This window comes from Azolla caroliniana, unplaced genomic scaffold (genome assembly GCF_043228905.1).
Source record: "Azolla caroliniana isolate FFs.n. ecotype wild unplaced genomic scaffold, voAzoCaro1.0.p SCAF_3, whole genome shotgun sequence".
In the NCBI taxonomy this organism is placed as follows: Eukaryota; Viridiplantae; Streptophyta; class Polypodiopsida; order Salviniales; family Salviniaceae; genus Azolla; species Azolla caroliniana.
This window is the reverse complement of record NW_028230438.1, coordinates 4,762,583-4,786,960: the sequence shown is the minus strand read 5'-3', so window position 1 is coordinate 4,786,960 and position 24,378 is coordinate 4,762,583. Positions and strand designations below refer to the sequence as shown.

The following is a 24,378-nucleotide window of genomic DNA, read 5'->3' as shown; positions in this document are numbered from 1 at the left end:
TCCACAGGGTGTGGCAATTTTGCATGCTCACAATACAAATGGATTTGCATGGATAATGCTCTGAGCAATGAAGTTACCAAACTTGACACATTCTTGTCATGAAGATTAGTTGTAAGGATGGCGACACATGGGAGTTGCATCTCAGCCTTGTTCTCCATAGCCAAAGTCAATAGCTTACACATTGATTTCTCAACCTTGGTCATGACATCTTTCCTCATACCACAAAGTTCTTGATGTATTGCATACATCTTCTGTGAGAGCTCTCTATGGTTGTCCTCTATCACATTATATAAAATTGAGATGGCCTTCGCCATGACCTTGATAGATCGCACCTCAACATCAGTTGCCGCCTCCAATGTTTGATCGTCTAGATGTTGCAACAAGCTATTTTCCAAGCTTTCATAGATCATATTTTTTTCGCACTCTCGTTCCCTAGTTACGTTGATTTCATCATTCTCAAAACACAATAATGGATTTTTTGCTTCTTGCTCGAGCCATGCTTTACAAGATGTGAGAACGTCCTCATAATTCTCGGAACCAAGAAGATCAATGAAATCATTTTTGAGATGACCACGCATTTGGTTACGACTCCGTTTCCAATTAGCTTAACCCCCTGGATGCCAGTGGGTTGGGCACATATTGTAATCAAGGTGTTGATGATACACTTTTCCACATAAGCTAAGGATGTTGGTGGATGACGTTGTTGGCTATTGGTTGAATGATCAAACCGAATGAGCACATCTATCACATGCTCTGATTTTGCTTTGCAGAACACAATGATGATCTCTTTATCAGGAAAACAAATGTATATAAGATCTTTGCCCAACGTGACCTCCGAATTATTGTTCCCAAATGATTGGAAGGCATTGTTAAATAACACTTGAATCCTCCGAAACAATCCTGGTGTAAGAAAAGTGAGGTTTTGGTCTTCACACTATAACCATCTACCCATATGTAGAAAAACATCATTATATTCATCATCTACATTATGCATGCATGTTGATGATCTCCATTGAAGTTGCCCCATGCTGGAGCCATTTGTTAATAAGGCTGGGATAAAGATACAATCCACATTGCTATTGGGGACACCATGATTAATGGTGACTTTGCAACATAGGTGCATTGCTTCCATCAAGTCTACTAGTAATGGGCCCTTACCTTTATATCCGGTAATGGATTCCAAGTGCCTCTCTAAGAAATCTCGAGGCGTTAATCCGCTATCAAATTTAATTGTACCCTTTGATGATTTAGAATTTGAGAAACCAATAAGTCTTCCTATCATCTGATTGCAAAACCAATTGGGATCAAGAACGATGTGTTCGACTCCGTTTATGTATATTATATTACCGGACTCGTTCAAGGATAGGGCGATTGCCTTCAATTTAGCTTCGCTGAACAAATGGAATGGAGAACACATCTCTTTGAACTTGTCCCATGTAATGATTAGCTCATTTGTGTTCTTTGATTGATACGAGAGACGTTCAGCCACTGTTGTGTAGATGTTGTACACCCGAAGACCTTGGAGCATCTCTTTGGCAATGCAGAAGATATATTTTGCTACGGATCTAACTGAATCCTTCTTTCTGGCATCCACTTCGAAAGTGAATCAATGGAACGTGAGAGAGAGTTAGAGACAAACTCCATTTGATCTGCTCGAGTGAATACCATGATCACTTTGAGAGCGATGTTGGAGTGACGGCTTTTGGAGGCAAGGAACCTGAGCCAGTACCTAAAGCTTGCTTCAAAGTTTGACTCTGTTTTCTCCTCTCCTTTCTTGTGAGTTTTGCTCTCTATGGGACTCTAGACGAACGTGAACATAGATGGGAACTAATAAGCTATGGTTCCAAAGTCTGGGAACATGTAATCGTGGAATGCAAGGAACTCTTGTTGGCCTGCCATGTCAATGGGATAACCGGTGCTCCTTCTCTAGTCAATGGGATAACCGGAATGTATGTACAGTCTTTGGAGAGAGGCTGCGAGGGGTGAATGTGAGGGATGAAGGTTCGCCAATTTCACCACTAACTCTTCGAAAGATATCGTGACATCGCTTATAATTATATAATTCTTCCTTTGTGTCTCCGATTCCGCTCCGGTATACCAGTCGGTCTACATCTGGGTATGTAATGACATATGCAAGGGGAGTTGTTTCGTGGCAGTCGAGGCTGTAGAAGACAGTTGCGTTGTCAACCACGGAGGCGGAGTACATGGCGGTTGTGGAAGCCGGTAAGGAAATATTATGGATGAAGGACTTCATCGAAGAGCTCGGTATCTGGCAAGATGAATACCAGCAAGATGAATACGCAGCATACCATTCCAGGACGAAGCACATCCAGTGTAGGTATCACTGGATCTAGGAGCAAGTAGAAGATCGAGAGTTCGCGCTGACGAAGATCCACACGGCCGAGAACGGGTCAAATATGCTAACCAAAGTACTGATACCCGACAAGCTAGATGCATGTCGGAAGCGGATCGGACTAGTAAGAAATCCCATGCCGGAGTGAAGGGGGAGTTTGTTAGGAAACAGGTCCCTCCGGATGGGAAGTGAGAACCAGATGTGGAGTACCCGGCAATGGAAGACCCAGTGAGAACCGGATGTTGCAGGCCCGGTGAGAACCTCTCATCGGATGGAAGGGACATATATGTAAATATGTTCCAGAGAGCCCAATGGGGCTATATTTGTAAATAGCCCGAAAGTCATATTAGTATAAATATGACCTAGGGCAAACTTAATAGTTATGTTGATAGAGTTATTGGTGTAACCTCTGTACAGTGTGTAAGAGAGATAGAGAGCGATATACAGAGATCGTGCCTATGTTGTAACTGCCTGGTGGCGAAGCGAGGGAGCAAGAGGTCGTTGCCTCTATGCCCCATTGTTGTAATCTTGATATAATGATATTTTGCAGTCTGAGGGCTGCCGTGGTTTTTTCCCAGATTTGGGTTTTCCACGTTAACATCCAGTGCACTTTCTTCTTTACTGTTTCGTGTGTAGATACATCTCACCACATCCCTGTTTTCTGTGATTGATCCGACGTCTCGGTTGTGGCCAAGCATAGCTTAGGAAACTGTATTCCTGTCAGATAATTTATGAGAAATTCGAAGGATCTCAAGTATGTCCAAAACTTTGGAATACATTGTGGCCCACAATCAGTAATAATTTCATCTGGAAGGCCATGACGCTTGAAAACTTCTTGCATAACAAAATTTGTCGTTTCTTGACAAGTAAAAGTCTTTCTACATGGACGAAAGTGTGTTATTTTTTTAAAGCAATCCACCACTGTAAGAGTAACATCATAATCTTGGGAAGGTGGGAGATCTGTGATGAAATCGATCAAAATGAATTTCCATGAACCATCTAGAATAGGCAATGGGTGCAACAAACTATATGGCCGATGTTGAGGCATCTTTGATCGACAACATACATCACAAGTAGAAACATAGTATATGATAAATTAGTGAACCTAAGGTCACCAATAGTTTCAGATAACTAGCTCCAAAGTTTCCAAAACTCCAAAATGTCCAGTTGATGGTGAATCATGGCAATGCTGCAAGACTTCGAGTTGAGAAGGTCCATTGGGAATATAAGTATGGTTGTTCCGAAAAAGCAACCCATCATATAGAATTGGATTTTAAGGTGACCTTTCAATTAAAATTTTTGATATATAATATAATTTTGATAATTTAGTTTGATTTATGATGTATTTTGAAAAATAAAAGTGGTATGAATTGGTCAAAATAGGTATATAGTGACATTATGGTAAATAAGTTTAGGTTTAAGGGTATTTTGGTAAATAGGGCTTGTATATTTGAGTGTATAATTACTTTATAAAGTGTATTTTTTCGACATAGGGGTAGTTTGGTAATTTTGGAACTTCCAGGGGCATTCTGGTAAATAGGCGAACTTCCAATGGTATCTTGGTACTTTTCCCTAGAATTTACATGCTGATCAATGTACAAGAGATCCATATGTACCACATTTTGACTCTGATCATCATCTCCTGTGATTGTGGTCATTTCTATGATTAATTGTCTATAATCTAACAACTTTTCAGGTACTCAAAGTGTGATCCTACCTATGATAGCAATAATTCTTCATCCTTCACTGAACGATATATCATTAAAATCAATGGTATCATGCTTTGATCTGATAATAGGCTAAGCAATGGTTTACATATCCAATCTATGGCAAAACAATGCCAATGCTCAAACCTAGGTGGAACATTTACTTGTGACATTAAATTGCATTTGTACCTCACTATAAATTCTTGTAACTTTGAAACTTTCGAGATAGGTTGAACATTTTGTTGGATGCCTGATGGTGTTTTTTATTAATATATAGGATGAATTTTACTACGACTATAATTTGAAAAATGATCTATTTGGACTAGTGGTTCAAACCTTCTTAGCAAATGGCGGTCGTTACGATCCTTTGGATTTAGCTGTTCGATATCTTTTTAACACAATCCTTGTGTTTGGTGAATTTTTATATGTTGAGTGGACAAGAATATTTCACAAAGCACATGTGTTGACTTATTAGATCCTGTTTAGTCTGCATATTGAAGGTGGTCTTTTTTAACAACATTTACAGCACCATCATCATTACATATTAAGATTAGGAATTTAACCAACTTAAAATGTAAATTTATAAATAACGCTTTGAGAGAAAACCATTATAAGCATATGATATGATTCGTAAAATTAAAATTTTCCTCTTTATTGACAATGTACTTTATCTCTTAGTGTCTCGTTAATTTCAAATACATCCACATTGGAAGACTAAGGGTTCAATGTATTGCTCGAAATGTGATCGAAGAGAACTCCCAACGTCAAGACATCTTATGTCAATAGGGAGAAACTATAAGCCAAATGACTCGGCAAGGTTTTGCCTTAGTTTCACTCTGTATTTGTTACCCACATATGTGAACTATTGGAAGATTGACTGCCTTGAATGCCATTACTCTCACTCATCGAACTTAACAATTTTCCTAACTACTACTATGATGGACTAGTCATGCACCATTAATTTCTAGAGCTCTCCTAGTTTGAAGAAACAACATTTATGCTTGTCCTATTACCTTGATGTAGTTGAAGATTATGAGGAAGCTGACACGGCAACATCCTCTAGGGTTTATTGAAATAACCATTGTTTTAATATTTCTTGGTCTTCTTGATGTGTTCATTATTGTTTTTCACTATTTAAGAATTTAGAGTTATGTACATACGTAAAATCTTATTCAAAGGTTAGAATCAATGCATTACACTAGGTAAAAATGAAGAACAAATATAAATGATATAAAACTTGTTAGTGATGCAATATATCACATTAGGGATGAGATATAAGAATTTGATACAATGTAACCTATGCAACAAAATGTAAAAATATGATGACCTGGAAGAATTAGCTTTTAACAGTTTTGAATGCAGGAATGAATCTAATGGATTCATAATTTATTGAGATGCATGGGTCAATACATCCTCTGAAAGAACAGGTGCCAACATCCTCAACCAAAACCCAATCCTTGCATGAACTTCTCTCAAAAGCACAATTTGCAATCTCAATTGTAACATTATGAGTATAGCGCTTGAATATTAATAGTTATTACTCACTTTCATATGTATTACACAATGACACTTTTTCTTTTTGTTCTCATAGGTCATCTTTAAGCTCCAAAATCGATAACAGAATTGGCTTTTCTCTCACTCGCTCTTAAAGAGATTGTGTTGAGAGCTTCAATTGAAGGTTTCACTAATGGCTAGCACGTGATTGCGATAATTCCTAAGTGTAGCGTTTTTTTCTCATTTTATGTGCTTTTGTACATTGTTTAGTTCATTAAGTAGTACATTAAGCCATATTATGGTTGAAACTAACTTCTTTGTTGTTAAGGGAGGAGAGGAAGAATTTTCCTTATGTCTAATACCCTTTTCTTGATAACCCAACAATACTTGAAAACCATCCTTGGAGAGGAAGAATTTTCCTTATGTCTAATACCCTATTCTTGATAACCCAACAGTACTTGAAAACCATCCTTGCAAGTTTTACCTCGATAAGGAGGTATAACTTTGTTTGAGAGGAAGTTGTGCACTTGATGCAACATACCTATGAGACACATTTAATAAGAAAAAGACATTGTACACTTAATTCAAATACACAAAGAACCTTGATTATTATCAGTTAAAAATCAAGACAATTATTCTTAGTTGTAAAATCCCATCTAAGTTCAATAAAGGAATATTCAAAAAGTTTATAGTAAATATCGAAAGTAGGCCTTTCTATTTAAACACACATAGCGAGATATAATTTAGCTTAGCGGGCAGGACCTTTTTCCTTCACAATGCATCTTGCATAACCATGCAACTTGAGTACTCCCGCCACCTTCATCGTAGATGGTACGGTTGAGATGGAACTTCTTAGCTATGTTTTGGCTGGTCAAACCTCCATTTTCTTTCAATATAGATGCCAAGCACTTTTGCCACTCTTTGGAAGCACACTCTAGTGTACTTAGGAATTTATCCTTTTTCGAGCCAAAATTACTTTGTATCATAGGATATTGTTTCACTAGTTTGAGGTGGGGTGTCCAATCAGGAATGAAGGAGCTTGCAAGAGGTACCATAGAGGAAATACCAACTCTAGCGGCTATAGTCAAAACATAAAACAAACCATTGATAAATGGAAGAGCTTTGTGTAGATACTCTGAATGAGACTCTGACAAAGAGGTGAGGGTGATACCAGGTTGGTTTTCCACTGGGTGTGGCAAATTTTTATCCTCACAATATAATTTGATTCTCACAATCTCATCACCCAAAAGTTGAGGCACCCATCTCAAAAGCTTCTCAACGGTTGATTTGCTAGAGTTAGTTGTAAGGAGCGCAACACAAGGGAGTTGCTTTTGAGCCTCATTCTCTAGAGCCATTTTCAATAGCTTACCTAAAGAATTCTCAATGTTTCTTATAACATCTTTCCTTGTATTTTGAAGTTCTTTATGCATTTCAGTCACCTTCATTGTCAATTGATCCACCTTATCATGTACCTTTAGGACCACTTGATGTGTGGCATCCATCTTACGTTGTAAAATTTTGATTTCCTTTACCATGAGCTTTGTATGTTGCACCTCAATTGCTTGATTTTCTGATATTTGATCCTCTTCCAACAAACTATTTTTGATGCTACTCAAGGTCACATTTTGTTGACTTTTTTGTTCCCCAAATATTTTGGCATCATCATTCTCCATCAACGGAGCTTGTGCCTCTTCCTTGAGCCATGCTTTATATGACACAAAAACTTCCTCATAATTCTCAAAACCAAGGAGATCAATGAAATCATTTGTTAGACAACCGAGGACCTTAGTTTGTTTCCAATCATAGGATTCTTGCTCGTTTCGCTCAAGTTTTTTTCGTAGTTGTTCCTTCAAGTAAGTTATTCTCACACATTGGTCTTCTCTTTCTTGTGCCTTTGATAGATCGCAACAACAGTCAGGCCGAATGACACTCTCGACTAGTCTAACCCCTTGGACGCCTGAGGGTTGTGCGCAAATTGTAATCAAGTTGTTGGCGATGCGTTTTTCCATAAAAGCTAAGGTACTTAGTGTGTCTTTTTCAGTGTTAATATTTTGAGCCCGAACCAATACATCTATGACATAGTTTGATTTCGCTTTGCAGAACATGATGATGATCACGCTCCTTGGAAAATGTATGACTATGAAATTTTTCCCAAGTGTGATGTTAGTTTTTTCATCCTCCGATTGGAATGCATTACTAAATAACACCTGAATCTTCGGAAACAATCCTGGAGTAAGAAATGTAAGGTATTCATTCTCACATTCTAGCCTTCTGCCCATATACACAAATGTATCATTATCCTCAGCCAAATTGTTGTCACTCTTTCCTCTATGTGAAGTCCATTGGAGTTGTTCCCCATCCACATCCTTGGACAATATGGCAGGAATAAACATCTTATCTCCAATGATGTTGGGGACTTTGCAACATAGGTGCATGGGTTCCATCAATTGTAGCAGTAACGAACCTTCCTCTTTAGATTTGGTAATGGATTCAAACTTCTCTTCTAGGAAACATTTAGGGATGTATCCTTTCTCAAATACAATAGTACTCTTCACTTTAGAATCTGCTTTAGAGTTTGGGAAATGAATGAGGGTGCCCATGATCTCATTGCAAAACCAATTGGGATCGAGAACGATGTGGAGTTTGGGAAATGAATGAGGGTGCCCATGATCTCATTGCAAAACCAGTTGGGATCGAGAACGATGTGTTGGATTCCGTTTATGTATATGATGTTACCAGACTCATTCAAGGACATGGCGATAGCCATGAATCTCAAAGAGAGGAAGGCCTGAACGAGAAAGTGCATCTACTGCCGCAGCAGTAGCAGATTGGCTTAAATTGTCAGAAACCAAACCTAATAGAAGGCTATATAATTGAGGAGGTGAGGAAGGGGTGCTGCCAAGTCTCTCTATCCCCTTCTTTGGGGGTGCTAGGTGATCCATGAAATCCATTAGCTCCTCCTCTGTCATATCTCTTCTACCAAATAGAGAGAGCTCTTTGAGCTGCGGCCAGTGGCGCAGGAAACCAGTGCTCCTTCTCAAGTCAATGTGTAAGAATTCTATGTGCAATCTCTGGAGGGAGGCTGCGAGGGGTGAATGTGAGGGATGAAGCTCCGCCAATCTCCCCACCAACTCTTTGGAAGATACCTTCACGTAGAAAAGGTGGAGGGAGGTGAGGGAGGTGAAGTCACGTAACACCTCCACGCACTCATACTAAAACCTCATATAATAAATTAAATGGGTTTTAGCCAGAGTTTATATTAACTAGGCCATTTTGGCCCCTTGAAGGACGGTAATATTTCTTTCTTTCTCTCTCTTATTTCGTTGGGCCCCACTTTGTTGAAGATAGGTTTCTCCTCCACTTGTGGACGGAGAGTAGTCAAAGATACACTATTTCATCTCCTTGTTAGCACGTTTGATGAAAAACGTGTTGGGATTTCGGTCCCTTTCGGATGGGATGGTCGGATATCGGAGATGAATGCCGACAAGCCCGGTTTCGGTTTCGGATCCGGATGACGAAGACCCCGGTTTCGGTTTCGGATCCGGATGACGAAGACCCCGGTTTCGGTGCCGGATGACGAATGTACCCGGAGAGCGATCCGGATGCAGGGACATATCCGTGAATATGTTCGCTATGGGCCCCTGAGGCTATAGTTGTAAATAGCCCAAAGTCATATAAGTATAAATATGACTTAGGGCAAACAGTTTTACTGTTGCTTCTCATTTTTCTGTTTTTCCACTCAAGAGGAGTGAAGTGTAAGCAGCCGTGAGAGAGAGAGATAGAGATAGAGCGCGAGAGAGGAAGAGGTAGACGCCTCTGTGTATTTCCGCCGCCTGTGGCGAGGACAGCGAGCTCAAGGTCGTCGCCTTGCAGCTCGCCATTGTATACTTCTCTGTATAGTGTTGGTTTGGAGTCTTGTACTCCCGTGGTTTTTCCCGTCTAGGGTTTTCCACGTTAATCCCTGTGTACTCGCGTTTTTTTTTGTTTCTCCGTGTGGTTCCTATTTTCTGCTCCATCGATTCGCGCTTACTCGGTTGTGGCCGAGTGGTGAAGGTGAATAGAAGGGTCTATTCCTTACAAACTGGTATCAGAGCGAACTGCTGCAGAAAATGGAAGGCGGCGGCAGCGGGCAGCCGGGGATGATGGTGCTGACTGCACAGAATTACGCCGACTGGAAGATCAAGATGGAGGATCTTCTGATTGTTCGGGACCTGTACGAACCGATTGACAGGTCGGAAATACCGAAGGGGGTACTTGAGTCGGAATGGAGGCTTCTGAACCGGAAAGCCGTTGCAACCATTCGGCAATACGTAGACGTGAGCGTTCTACAACATGTGGCGAACGACACCAACGCATATGAGATGTGGCGGAAGCTGTCGGGCCTCTACGAGAGGAAGAATGCGCTGAACCGGACCTCCCTGATGAGGAAGATTGTGAATCTCAAGTACCGGGACGGCGAGAGTATGGTGGAACACGTAAGCACGTTCATGGGATTCGTGAATCAGCTTGCGGCGATCAAGTTCCCGTTGGAGGATGCAATGCAAGCCATCATCCTGATGTGTACATTGCCGGAAAGCTGGGAGAACTTGGTGGTGACTCTCAGCACCTCCTGCACCGAAGATAACTTGTCCTTACAAACGGTAAAGACAAGTATTTTGAACGAAGAAGCGCGTCGGAGAGATAAAGAACCGGCCTCCGACTCGAAGGCGCTGCTTACCGAATCGGATCGGGGAAGACAATGGAACCGGAGTCCGCAAAGACGGGAGAAGTCGGGGACCCGGTCGCAGTCAAGAGGAAGGCCCACATGCTTCCACTGTGGGAAGCCGGGGCACTTCCGAAAGAATTGTCGGCATTACCGAAAAGACAACGGAGCCGACGACACCGATTCGAAGAAGTCACCGGAGAGAAACGGTGCATACCGGGGAGCCACGGACCGGAGAGGTTCGGATCGGCGAGGGCAGGACCGGAAAGGAACGACGGCACTCGCGGCAAGTGAGGAAGAAATCATGCTCATCACCGAAGAAGGTGAGCTAAACATTGCCGGCGATGAGACGACCTGGGTGGTCGATTCCGGAGCATCGTTCCACCTGACCCCGGAGAGAAGATACTTCTCATCCTACACAGCCGGTGAGCATGGCTGTGTTCGGATGGGAAATGAAGGTACGTGCCGGATTGCCGGCATCGGAGACGTGTGGTTGACAACCCCGACCGGATGCAAAATGCTGCTGAAGGATGTCCGACACATTCCGGAGGTTCGATTGAACCTGATTTCGGCCGGAAGGCTAGACGACGAAGGCTACACAGGTAGCATCCGGAACAGCGTAATGAAGTTCAGCAAGGGGAGCCTGATAGTGGCTCGGGCCCGGAAAGTCAACACACTGTACCTGATGAATGCCCGGTTATGTCCGGAAGAGCTGAATGTGGCAGCCGACACTGCCGGTGAGCTGTGGCACAAAAGACTGTGCCACATGAGTGAGAAGGGGATGAAGAGGCTTGCAGAAGACAACCTTATTCCGGTGAAGCATGTGCACCTGGAGAAGTGCACCGATTGCCTGGCCGGTAAGCAGAACCGAACCTCCTTCCACTCAAGGCCACCGACGAGACGAAGCGCACCATTGGAGTTGGTGCACACTGATGTGTGTCAGGTAGAAACGAAGTCACATGGCGGAGCCCAGTACTTCGTAACATTCATTGATGATCACAGCCGGAAGCTGTGGACGGCACCGTTGAAGACAAAGGACCAAGTGTTGTGCGTCTTCAAAGAACTCCACGCGAGAGTGGAAAGGGAATCCGGCAAGAAGCTGAAAGCGATACGAGCGGATAACGGAGGGGAATACCGGGGGCAGTTCCAGGAGTATTGTCGCTCGAAGGGAATCCGACTCGAGTTTACTGTGCCGAAGACGCCGGAACTGAACGGGCTGGCCGAGAGGATGAACCGGACCATAATGGAGAGGGTCCGGAGTATGCTGGCGCATGCGAAATTACCCAAGGGGTTTTGGGCTGAGGCAATGTCGACGGCGACATACGTGATAAACAGATCACCCTCAGTACCTTTGGACGGAGACACGCCGCAGAAAGTGTGGACCGGTAAGGAAGTGTCCAACCGGCATCTGAAGGTGTTCGGGTGTCTCGCATACGTGCATGTGGCAAAGGACCGGAGAGGAAAGCTAGATCCGAAGACCCGGCCATGCATATTCCTCGGTTACGGCGACGACGAGTTCGGCTACCGAGTATGGGACCCGGTCGACAAGAAGATATTCAGGAGTCGAGACATCATCTTCATGGAGGACAAGACACTCGCCGACTGGGAGTCGGAGAAGAAGATGAAGAGCTCCAAGTCGACCGGTGAGGATCAACTCTACGAGGAGCAGTCCCGACCGGCAAGGGACCGGTTAGCACTCGAGGATCCGGCCGAAGACGGTGAAGAAACAGAACCGGCCGAAGAAGATGAAAATGATACCGGAACCGGCCCCGGTCCCGAAATGGATTCGGATGAAGAAGAATCGGAAGAACCGATTACCGAAGCTCCGGAACGGAGATATCCTCTAAGAGAGAGAAGGGCCCCCCGGAGATTTCCGGAACCAGAGCACGTGCTGCTAACCGACGAGGGGGAGCCGGAGAGCTTTGAAGAAGCAAAACATGACACCCAGAGCCGCAGGTGGTTGAGTGCCATGCAGGACGAGATGGATTCCCTGCATGAGAACCACACATATGAACTTGTGGAGTTGCCGAAAGGAAAGCGGGCACTTCGAAACAAGTGGGTGTTCAAGCTGAAACCGGGAGATGCCGGAAACCCCCCGAGATACAAAGCCATGATCGTGGTGAAGGGGTTTCAGCAGAAGAAGGGCGTCGACTTCGACGAGATATTTGCCCCGGTAGTGAAGATGACCTCCATCCGGACGGTGCTGAGCATAGCGGCAAGCATGGACCTCGAGGTAGAACAGATGGACGTGAAGACGGCATTCCTTCACGGTGACCTCGAAGAAGAGATCTACATGCAACAACTGGAAGGATTCGAGAAGAAAGGGAAGGAGCACCTGGTATGCCGGTTGAAGAAGAGCCTCTACGGACTGAAGCAGGCTCCCCGACAATGGTACCGGAAGTTCGACTCCTTCATGACCGACGAAGGGTACCTCAAAACGCAGTCCGACCACTGCGTGTTTGTGAAGAAGTTCGAAGGAGGAGACTTTCTAATACTCCTCCTGTACGTGGACGACATGTTGATCGTCGGACGGGACCAGGTCAAGATACGAATGCTGAAGAAGGCTCTTCACCGAACCTTCTCAATGAAGGACCTGGGTCCGGCGAGACAAATACTAGGGATGCACATCATCCGGGACCGGAGCAAGAAGCAGTTGTGGATGTCACAGGAGAAGTACGTGACAAAGGTGCTTCACCGGTTCAACATGTCGGAAGCAAGACCGGTCGGATCGACCCTCCCGGCAAACTGCAAGTTGTCCAGCAAGCAAAGCCCCAAGACAAAGGCTGAGAAGGAGGACATGATGAAAGTACCATATGCCTCTGCCGTCGGGAGCTTGATGTACGCAATGGTGTGTACCCGACCGGACATCGGATATGCAGTCGGAGTGGTGAGTCGGTACATGAGCAACCCCGGCAAAGAGCATTGGAACGCGGTCAAGTGGATACTCCGATACCTGAAGGGCACAACGAATGTGTGCCTCCGATTCGGCTCCGGTAAACCCGAACTCGACGGTTTCACCGATTCGGATATGTCGGCTGATGCGGATACCAGCCGGTCCACATCAGGGTATGTGATGACGTATGTAGGGGGAGCTGTTTCATGGCAGTCGAGGCTGCAGAAGACGGTTGCGTTGTCAACCACGGAGGCGGAGTACATGGCGGCTGTTGAAGCCGGCAAGGAAATAATATGGATGAAGGACTTCATTAGAGAGCTCGGTATCCAACAGGAGGAGTACCGACTCTACTGCGACAGTCAGAGTGCAATCCACCTTGCGAAGAACGCGGCCTATCACTCCCGGACGAAGCACATCCAGCGAAGATATCACTGGATCCGGGAAAGGATAGAAGACAAGGAGTTCGTGCTGACGAAGGTCCACACGGACGAGAACGGGTCGGATATGTTGACCAAGGTGCTCACACCCGACAAGCTGGAAGCATGCCGGAAGAGGATCGGATTGGAGAGACATCCCATGCCGAAGTGAAGGGGGAGTTTGTTGGGATTTCGGTCCCTTTCGGATGGGATGGTCGGATATCGGAGATGAATGCCGACAAGCCCGGTTTCGGTTTCGGATCCGGATGACGAAGACCCCGGTTTCGGTTTCGGATCCGGATGACGAAGACCCCGGTTTCGGTCCCGGATGACGAATGTACCCGGAGAGCGATCCGGATGCAGGGACATATCCGTGAATATGTTCGCTATGGGCCCCTGAGGCTATAGTTGTAAATAGCCCAAAGTCATATAAGTATAAATATGACTTAGGGCAAACAGTTTTACTGTTGCTTCTCATTTTTCTGTTTTTCCACTCAAGAGGAGTGAAGTGTAAGCAGCCGTGAGAGAGAGAGATAGAGATAGAGCGCGAGAGAGGAAGAGGTAGACGCCTCTGTGTATTTCCGCCGCCTGTGGCGAGGACAGCGAGCTCAAGGTCGTCGCCTTGCAGCTCGCCATTGTATACTTCTCTGTATAGTGTTGGTTTGGAGTCTTGTACTCCCGTGGTTTTTCCCGTCTAGGGTTTTCCACGTTAATCCCTGTGTACTCGCGTTTTTTTTTGTTTCTCCGTGTGGTTCCTATTTTCTGCTCCATCGATTCGCGCTTACTCGGTTGTGGCCGAGTGGTGAAGGTGAATAGAAGGGTCTATTCCTTACAAAACGCAACTGGAACTAGACTTTGAGCCACAAAACAATTTCATTATCAATGAGTCAAGAAGGATTTGATTGATTTTACATGGCCATTTTTTAGGGCTTTTGGCATCTTCGTCTTCTCTCAAATAGGGTATTTGCGCGTACTGTAAAGTCAAAAGTCTTGGGCATGTATTCCACCTTTTACAACGCAATGTCACGTTTCCTTTTCCCCTCCATGACTTCTAATTGGCCTCTAAGGAAACCTTTTCCCTTCCATGACTTCTAATTGGCCTCTTAAGGAAATATGGATAGGATCTTGGCCATCTTGTGGGCCGTCTATAAACACAAAGGTGTATGTCAATAAGTACAAGATAGAAATTTAAAATACCAAAAGGCTTGTTTAATATGTTTGTAAAATTAAGCCCAATATTAAAATCTTGATAATTGTGTAATTAGGCTCATTATATGGATGCGTATTAGTTAAGGAGGATTAAGTGTCATGTTTCATGGGATTTTGAAGCGCATCATTTCTCCTAGTAATGGTTTGGTGTTCAACTGACTTAGAGACTACTAACAAACTCAATCGAGCTTTGGGGCTTGAGATCAAGAAAGTCATTAAGGAGAGAGAGAGAGAGAGAGAGAGAGAGAGACCTTATTCTATGGTGTTCTATACTCGATGGCTATGACAAACAATATAAATCCTGGTATGTCTTTATTACTGCCTACTTTCGATACAGGTATGTCTATGTCAATGGATATACAAGGGACGTCAAAATCAATGGTTCTGCAGATTACTGATAAAGATGTAAGCAATGCAATGAAAAGACCCAAACGTGTGGAAGACGAGGTTAACATGTCATATGTTGATGCTATGCGTAGTGATGTTAACTTTAAAGATGATGCACACTGGGAATATTTGAGATGCATGGCTAATGCTTTTATGGAGGATTGCATGAAAGAAAATGCTAAAATTGCTTCAGAGTTTGATGCAGAAGATATTTTTAAGGTTGAGGTGGATACAAAAGAGTATTTGTCATCTTTTTCAACATTTTATGATAAAGGAGTGATACTTTTTTTTATTGGCAAAATACCTGCCCTTCATTGGGTCAAACAATGGTTGCGTGGTGTTTTGCATGCGGATTGTGTAGAGGATGTGTATGTTGGCCCTCGTGGTTTCTATGAGGTGGTCTTAAATTCAAGTGAGAATAAAGAAACATTACTTGCTAGATTGCCAATTTTCTATGGTAGGAGTTTGGTTCATGTTGTTCCTTGGAGACCATTGACTAAGTACTTAGATATATTGAAACAAGATTGTCTAGTATGGGTGGAGGAAGAATGTAAGCATTCCACTATGTGGCCACTTTTGCATTTAGCAATAGAGAAATTGGGGAAAATTTTGGTGCCTCCTAATCCTAATGCAATGAATCGACATCGAATGTGTATTCTTTGGAATACTACTATAAAAAGACCAGGTTGTCTACAAATAGATCGTATTGGTATGCCACCAATGTATTTCAAACTTAAATGGGGTACATTTGCAGGCCATTGTTTCCATTGTGGAGAATTAGGACATTTTAGGGCAGAATGTCCTCATACTAGTAAAACATTAGAGAATCATGAGGTGGTGGAGGATATTCAAGAGAAAGTACAACACGATAAGGACCTTGATTTGGCTATTTGTGAGAATATTGAGGAAGAAGGAGTTGTGATTGAGAAAGGGCCAAAGTCGTCAGGTAGGGAGGGTCCATGGTCGGTAGTTTCTGGAAGAATGAATAGGTTTGGAAAGGGCGCTTGGAAGAAATCCAATGAGGGTATGAAGTTACCATTACAACAAGGCTCTTTTGGTCGTAGTAAAAATTTGGATCATCAAGCTGATTTTCCTAAAAAATTATCATTTGATAGTAAAGGGAATTTGCATAACCCTTGGAATAAGCATACTCAAGTACAACGTAACAAAGGGAATAGATCAAGCGTGTTAGGATTCCCTTCCCATCAAAATTCGTTTGCAATCATAGGAGATTTTTTTCAAGATTTAGCAAATACATTGACTGAGAGGGAGAAACAAGTTCCCTCATCTAAAGGAAAGGCTAAAGTATGAAGGTGACAACATGGAATGTAAGAGGGATTTGTTCCCGATTTAAGACGCATGAGGTGTGGAGTGCTTTGTTACAAAATCAGTGGGATGTTTTATGTGCCGTGGAGCATAAAGAACATAAAAATGCAGGTTTAGTGGTTAACACTAAGGGTTATATGCTATGTTATTCAGGAAAAGTGAAAGGTGATTATTCAAGTGTTATGTTTATAAGAAATGTGTTTTGTCCTCAAGTTATCTTTAGTGATGAATTTGGTCGATTTTTGGTTGTACAAATGTCTTATGAAGGCCAGATTTTGTGGTTGGTTGGTGTCTTTTTCCATAAATATTACCATACATTGCATTCGTTAAATTATGGTCTTGTAGATAATGGTGAGGACATCAACGTTGGAGTAGAGTTGGGTCACTTGGATGGTAGTTGGTGGATGTAATATGCTTTGGGAGCACACTGGGAGCACACTCTAATCAAAATCAGAAGGGTAAATTTCTAACACTATTTGCAGTAATTGATTATCACTTAAAAGTAAAATTAATTGACATTGATTTTATGTCTGGTGGTTGTGGATATATTGCAGCAATAGAAAAAGATGTTGTTCGATAATTCAATTGTTTATCCTTCAAGCTTCAACATTGTGGAAACTACATTTTTAAATTGTAAGTTGTCATTTAACATATTATGTAATATTAGCAAGTTATTATATAATATAGTTTTTGTATTATGTAAGCAGGATTGTCTTTATTATATTATTGAAATTATATAATATGAACACTAACCGGATTGCCTCTATTATATTGAAATGAAAGACTTTTAGTACATATTTAAATGTCTATTGTTTGAATATTTTCTGTTGAGAATCAAACTCAACTTCCGTAGTGTGTGAATACCCAACCACCTACTTTAGTAATTAGTATGTCATAGAACTATAAGATTCTATATAGTTAAGTCTCCACCTCCCCTTAGTTAAGCAGTGGTTGTAGAAAGAGAATATAGAGAGAAGGTGACTATATAAGCACCTCCCACCTTATTTGTAACCAGTTGTTGGTCATTCTTGTAATCCTTCTTTGATAATATAGTCTTTACTTGTTTTCTATATACGTCGAGATCTCTCACTCACCCTCTCTCTCTCTCTCTCTCTCTCTCTCTCTCTGTTTTGCTTTGCTTTCAAGTATGTGTGTGTGTGTGTGTCTCTCTCTCTCAGTCACTCTCTCAATGAGCTCCACAGAGTGGGATTCCCTTTCCCTCTCTCTCTCTTCTCTCTCTTCTCTCTCTTCAATCTCTCTCTCTCTCTCTCTCTCTCTCTCTCTCTCTCTCTCTCTCTCTCTCTCTCTCTCTCTCTCTCTGCAACGGTCGTGCCTCTCTCTGCAACGGTTGTGCGCCACGCTGTCGTCGCTGCCGTCTGCGACGTCTGTCGCCGCCTGCTACAGAGCTGCACTCCCCCCCCCATCGTGCTGATGTCGTCTGTTGCCGCGCTGCTGCCTCTGACGTCCGTCGCCGTCTGTTGTCGTCGGCGTGCTGGACGACCTGCTGCAGTTCGTCATCATCCGTTGTAGTCGCCATTGTCGTTGTCGTGCTCTTCTCCTCCTTGTTTCTTGAGGTTGCCGAGTGTCGCGTTTCTTCTCTTGGTGGCGCATCCTTGTTCTTTTAGCGTGCTCGTCGTGTGCAAAATGCCGATGTGACTACGACATAACACAAACTCGGCTAAGTCTCGAACCCATTTATTTTATCTTTTTCTTTTCTTTTCTTATTGACACTACAATGTCTAAACGAAAGGAACACAAGGATACACAAGACGAGGCTATAAGTAAGGAGGACTTTTTGGATATGTTTAACCGTTTAACAAAAATAGAGATGGATATGAAAAAATGGGTGAAAGACGCCGAAACCCACAAGAAAAAAGATAGAGAAGAAAAAGACACCCTCAAGGCCGAAATAGAAAAACTTAAAGAGGAAAACACAAACCTCAAACAACAACTTAATGACATCAAGGTATCCCGAGAGGATGGTGAAATATCCTCCATAGAGGATATAAAAGATGAGATCAAAAAAGTTAAAGAGGAGGTTAAAAATAACATAGAGTTAGCAAAAACGGGTTGGGTAGATGTGGTTAAAAGAAACATTAAAAAAGAAATAAAGGATGAAAATATTGTTAATACTACCCTCGAAGAGGAGAAAATGCGTCAGGCCCGACGCCTAAATGTTTGTGCATCCTTGTCCGACACTACCTATCACCAAAGCTTGGAGGGCCGGACGCGACACAACTAGGAAGAGAGCCTTAGTTCTTCAATTTAAAGACTTAGACTCTAGAATCACTTTCTTTAAGAAGAGACCAATTCTTCGAGGATTGGGTGGGGACCCTATCTATCTCGATGAAGACCTCACCAAGATGCAAATTGAGCATCGCAAGAGTTGTATGCCAAAGGTTATGCAAGCTCGCAAAGACGGGCATCGCGCCTTTTATCGAGATGGGCGAGTGATCATAAATGATCGCACTACTAATTGACGGCGTGTGGCCCATGTGACAGAAAACACACTTAGGATGACCTTATGGAATTGTAACGGCGCACTCTGGACACACCCCGGCCGCCTAGAGGGGATATTAAAGGAATCAGATATAGTTTGCCTAGTAGAAACACACCAAAGCCCAAATAGGGGACTCCCACAAGTCGAAGGATTTCGTTGGGAGTCGGCTTTTAGACAAACCTCACGTCGATGCACTACCAGGGGATCTGGTGGGGTCGCAATATTGTTTTGGAGGGAGCTACATAATAGGATAGAAATACTGAGCACAGACCCAAAAGCTCGTTTTATGTGGGTGAAAGTCTCCACAAGCAAGGACAAGGCAGTAATTTTCGCCATTTGTTACTTCCCCCCGAAAGGCTCTCGTTATAATCTGGCTGGCGAGGCGAGATTAGTTGATGACGGAGTGCCACATGGGCCTTCCCCATATGAACCTCTATCGGATGACATAATCCGATATTCTTCCCAAGGCGAAGTATTCCTTATAGGAGACTTTAATGCGAGAACCCAATCCCGACAATGCACAATATTTCAAATGAATAGAAACCTAGAAATGGTAAATGTCGATCCTTCAGACATAGACACCACATGTAGATCAAAGGATCAAGGTGCAGACGCCACGAGCTTTGGCCATCATTTGCTCGAACTCGGTAGTCGGCACCAGATGGTCATATATAATGGTTTAGCCAAGTGGCCAGGTTCGGAAGAGCTCACATGTTTCCCACATGGAGGAGGGGAAAGCACAGTCGATTATCTAATAGGATGCCCTGAAGCTACCCACATGATTAACTCCTTCCGAGTGGCCCCATGTCCTATTGACGAGGACCATAGTTTCTTATACTTCGAGATAAAATGCGATATCTCTAACGTCACCAACTCTAGTCAACCACGCCATGACATCACAATACATTTCACACATGAGCTCTCTGACATATATGCTCGACATGTTCTAGCCCATCTCTCCTCCCTTGATCCCTCCCTACCTTTAGAGAGCCTTAGTACGAAACTCACACACATCCTTCATTCTGCAGCAGTTAGCAGTTTCCCATACACGAAACACTCCAATCAAGGTAAAGTAGGATCTATGCCACAAAATAGATGGTATGATGAGGATTGTAGGTGCTTACATCGACAACTTACAATATCGCAACTCAGTGGTAGTATTACCTCAGTACAAGCTCGTAAAGAAATGTGCCAGATGACACGTCGTAAGAGACGAGCATGGGAGGCATCCCAATATTGGGAACTCTACCACATGCTCATGAGTAGCGATTGTGCCACTGCATGGAAGAGATTACGGGAACCAAGACCACAAACACCCATCGAAGATCCCGAAACTTGGCACACTTATACAGAGAGACTTTACCACATCCCAAACCAACCACCCATTCCAATGCCTTCTACACCCCGACCTACTGTGGGGACACTCTTCACGACCTCTAGGGTCACGAAGGTCATAAAGAAATTACAACATAGGAAGTCCATGGACCACACAGGATTGCGAGCAGAACACATCATATACGCAAGAGAGTGCCTAGCTCCCTTGCTAACTCTAATCTTCAATCGTGCCCTCGCAGAGGGTTTTCCATCACAATGGACCATGAACACAGTGGCCCCGATACATAAAGGGGGGGACCCCATGGACCCAAATACTTATAGGACCATTATGATAGGTCATACCCTTGCTAAATTATATGGTGCAGTAATGGAGGCAGAGCTTAGCGAGTATATGGAGACCTTAAATCTTCGTGCACCTGAACATGCTGGCTTTAGACGAGCATTCTCCACTATTGACCATATCTTCACACTTAGATGCTTAATTGACCAGACTAAGGCTCGCAAGAAGAAACTATATTGTTGTTTTGTGGACTTCCGCAAAGCCTTTGACACGGTCCCTAGAGAGCGGTTGTTTGATAGGCTTAAGAGCTTGAGGATACCAGATGACATGGTTTGGGCCATCTACACACTATATGAACAAGTGTCCGGGTGTGTTCGATGCCCAGGCGGCATATCCGATAGTTTCACTAGCACTATTGGTATAAAACAAGGTTGCCCCTTATCTCCGACTCTTTTTGGGATCTACATTGATGAGATCACAGATTTTATTGCTCATAAGGGAGGCAATGGAGTAGTCCTTGGGGATACGCAGGTGCGTATCTTGCTCTATGCAGACGACATAGTTTTGCTCTCTGAATCCGAACACGACCTACAAAGGCACCTTAATGCCTTAGATGACTTTTGCACACAACAAGGATTGGTAGTGAATCTAGGGAAAACTAAAGTCCTTATCTTCCACATGTCGGCCCAAGTTGGAGCTCAGTGTCACCTAACTATCTCCCATAGCCCAGTTGAGGTGGTTGGATCATATGTCTATCTCGGAGTCACTTTCAGTGCCCGCTCAGGTAAATTTTCAATGACAGAAGCAGCGAAGGATAGACTTACAAGGGGACATGCATCCCTCTCACTCCTCGAGAGACAATGCCACCAAGCATACTTCCAAGAGCCACGAACTAAAGGGTGGCTCTTTGACTCATTAGTGACTCCCTCTCTCATGTATGCATCAGCGGTTTGGGCCCCAGGACTACTATTAGAGATCTAAGTACTAACGTAAGCTTAAGTTAAGGATAAAGAAATGATAGATAGTAAGGAGAAAGAGAAAGAAGGGTGCCGATCCACCCGACCACCCTCGAGCGAAGGGATTGAGACAGACTCGAGCCTCGATCGGCGTCCCATACCACCATCGTGGCGTTGAGTCATACCTGGTGCTGGCGCGCTCGCTACAAGAGTTGACCCACCACACGAGCAGAGTCTCGATGTAGTCAAAAGATCATCAAATGAGGGTAGCTAGGCCTCTTATTTATAGCGATACCCAAGGCCCCCAGGCAAGTTCACACTTGACCTAATGGGTTGTCTCAATCCCGAGGATTAAAAGTAATCCTCCCCTTCTTTACACTGTCGTTTAACCTTCACACTTATCCACGTGTATAGAATACTACGGTAAATTCTCACCACGGGATATTATATGGTCATGCCCGTAACATACTCCCCCTCTTTAAAACATTGCACTCTTGCAATGGAAAGTTAGGGAAGTTAGTTCTTAGAGTATTTTCGCATTCCCATGTGGCATCTTTTATTGATTTATCCATCCATTTTATTTTAAATTCTCGGATTTCTTTAGTACGTAATTTTTTTGTTTTAACATCGAGAATTCTTTCTGGTACATGTGGTTTAGAAGATAATTCTTCAGAAGTAACTAGAGTTTCAGTCGTAACTGTATTGTCGCCAGAACCTAGAAGTTCTTTTAGACGACTCACATGAAAGACTGGATGAATTCCAATACCATCGGGAAGAGCGAGACGATAGGCTGATGACCCAATGCGTTTGAGGACTGTAAAAGGTCCACAAAACCGTGGGGCTAACTTAGCGCACTTACCCATAGACAATGTCTTAGAATTGTGAGGTACACGTAAAAATACCTTCTGTCCAGGGTTGAATACACGAGGTTGCCTATGATGATCGGCATAAAAACGCGCTCTATCTTGAGCTGTTTTTATATTATCTCGTGCAATATGCAACATATCTTGCATATCCCGAAGAAAGTTTTGCGTACTTCGCAACTCATCATGATGTATATTAACATCAATCGGGGCTCGTGGCTGAAAACCATACATCAACATAAAAGGACTATATCCCGTCGACGTATGCTTGGAGCTGTTATAAGCAAACTCCAAAATTGGGAGATAACGTTCCCATTTTGTTGGTTTTGCACCAACGTATGCTCGAAGCATGTCCTCAATAATTTGATTTACTCGTTCTGTCTGTCCATCGGATTGAGGATGATCCGTGGAGCTCATGCTCAACGTAGTTTCTAACTTCTTAAAGACTTGTGTCCAGAAGTCACTAGTAAACTTTGGATCTCAATCACTCACGATATCCATCGGTAACCCATAAAAACGAAACAATTCGTCCACGAATTGGTAAGCCAATTCAGGAGTTGTTACCGTGGTTTTAGTAGCAATAAATCTGGCCATTTTAGTTGGTCGATCAACGACAACCCAGATGGCATCATGACCTTTTTCGGTGCGAGGAAGGCTAACAATAAAATCCATGGATATACTTTCCCACTTATTATTGGGAATGTCCAAGGGATGTAAAAGTCCTGCGGCTTTAAGTCGCTCGGCTTTGTTAACCTGACATTGGTCACATTTAGGCCAATAAAATTGAGTGGAGATGAGAACGAGTGTACGATGTATTCCAGGGTGCCCTACTGAGGGTGCATCATGGCATTAAAAAAGAATCCTCTTTTTGACCTCGGGTAAATCTGGAACACAAACCTTCCCATTACGGTAGAGCAAACCGTTAGCAATGTGGAAGTATTCCTTCAAGGATGTGGTGGTGCTTGTTCTAGACTCAATTCTTGCCCAGTATTTTGCGAAATAACTGTCATCAGGATACTTTCCTCGAAGGTGATCATAAAGATCTGATGATATTTCAGTGAAGCTAAGCGTGTTAACTTCACGGATGCGACTTAGTGCATCAGCGACAGTGTTCATGGAACCTTTACGATATCGTATGGAAAAATCAAAGTCCTGGATGAGATCAGCCCATCGTGCCTTACGACCTTTCAGGTCTTGTTGGTCACAAAAATATTTCAAGGACTCGTGGTCCGTAGTTACCACAAAGTGATTTCCATAAAGATAATGGCGCCATGTTTTGAGCGCATGTATAACTGCAAATAATTCCTTTTCTTAAACGGTATACCGACATTGAGCAGAATCAAGTTTCTTACTCTCGAACGCTATTGGTTTACCATCTTGATACAAGACAGCACCTATAGCATAATCGCTTGCATCGGTTTCAACCTCAAAAGGTTTTGAAGGATCAGGTAAAAGAAGTGAAGGAGCCTTGCAAACCAGGTCCTTGAGTTCCTTAAAGGCGAGGTCTAGTGTACCATTCCACACAATAGGTTTTGTAGACTTACGCGTTTGACCTTTTAAAATATCAGTAAACGGCGTTGTCAATTGGGAGTAATTACGGAGAGACTTTCGCAAAAACCCGACAAAACCAAGGAATGATCGAACTTCTCGAATATTCCGAAGAGTGGGCCAAAGCTTGATTTTCTCAATGCGAGAAGGATCAATTTCAACTCCTCGTTCGGTTATGAGATGTCCTAGATAAGTAATTGATTTCTTGAAGAACTCACATTTTGAGATCTTTGCATAAAACTGTTTGTCACGCAATGTTTGTAAAACAAAGCGGACATGTCTAGCATGTTCTTATAATGTACGGCTATAAACTAAAATATCATCTAAGAAAATAACGACAAATTTTCCAAGTTGTTCTCGGAAAATGTCATTCATTTCTTGTTGAAAAGTAGCCGGAGCATTGGTCAGAC

General features: G+C 43.2%; 1 protein-coding gene across 1 annotated transcript in view; it reads right to left on the bottom strand.

Moving 5' to 3' along the window:
• LOC147865970 (protein TORNADO 1-like) overlaps positions 1–24,378 on the bottom strand; it is a 135,947-nt gene that overhangs the window by 87,028 nt on the left and 24,541 nt on the right. The window contains exon 2 of the mRNA XM_087316311.1: positions 8,440–8,750. Within this exon, the coding sequence (XP_087172437.1) occupies positions 8,440–8,750 (311 nt within the window). The remainder of the gene's footprint in view (positions 1–8,439; positions 8,751–24,378) is intronic.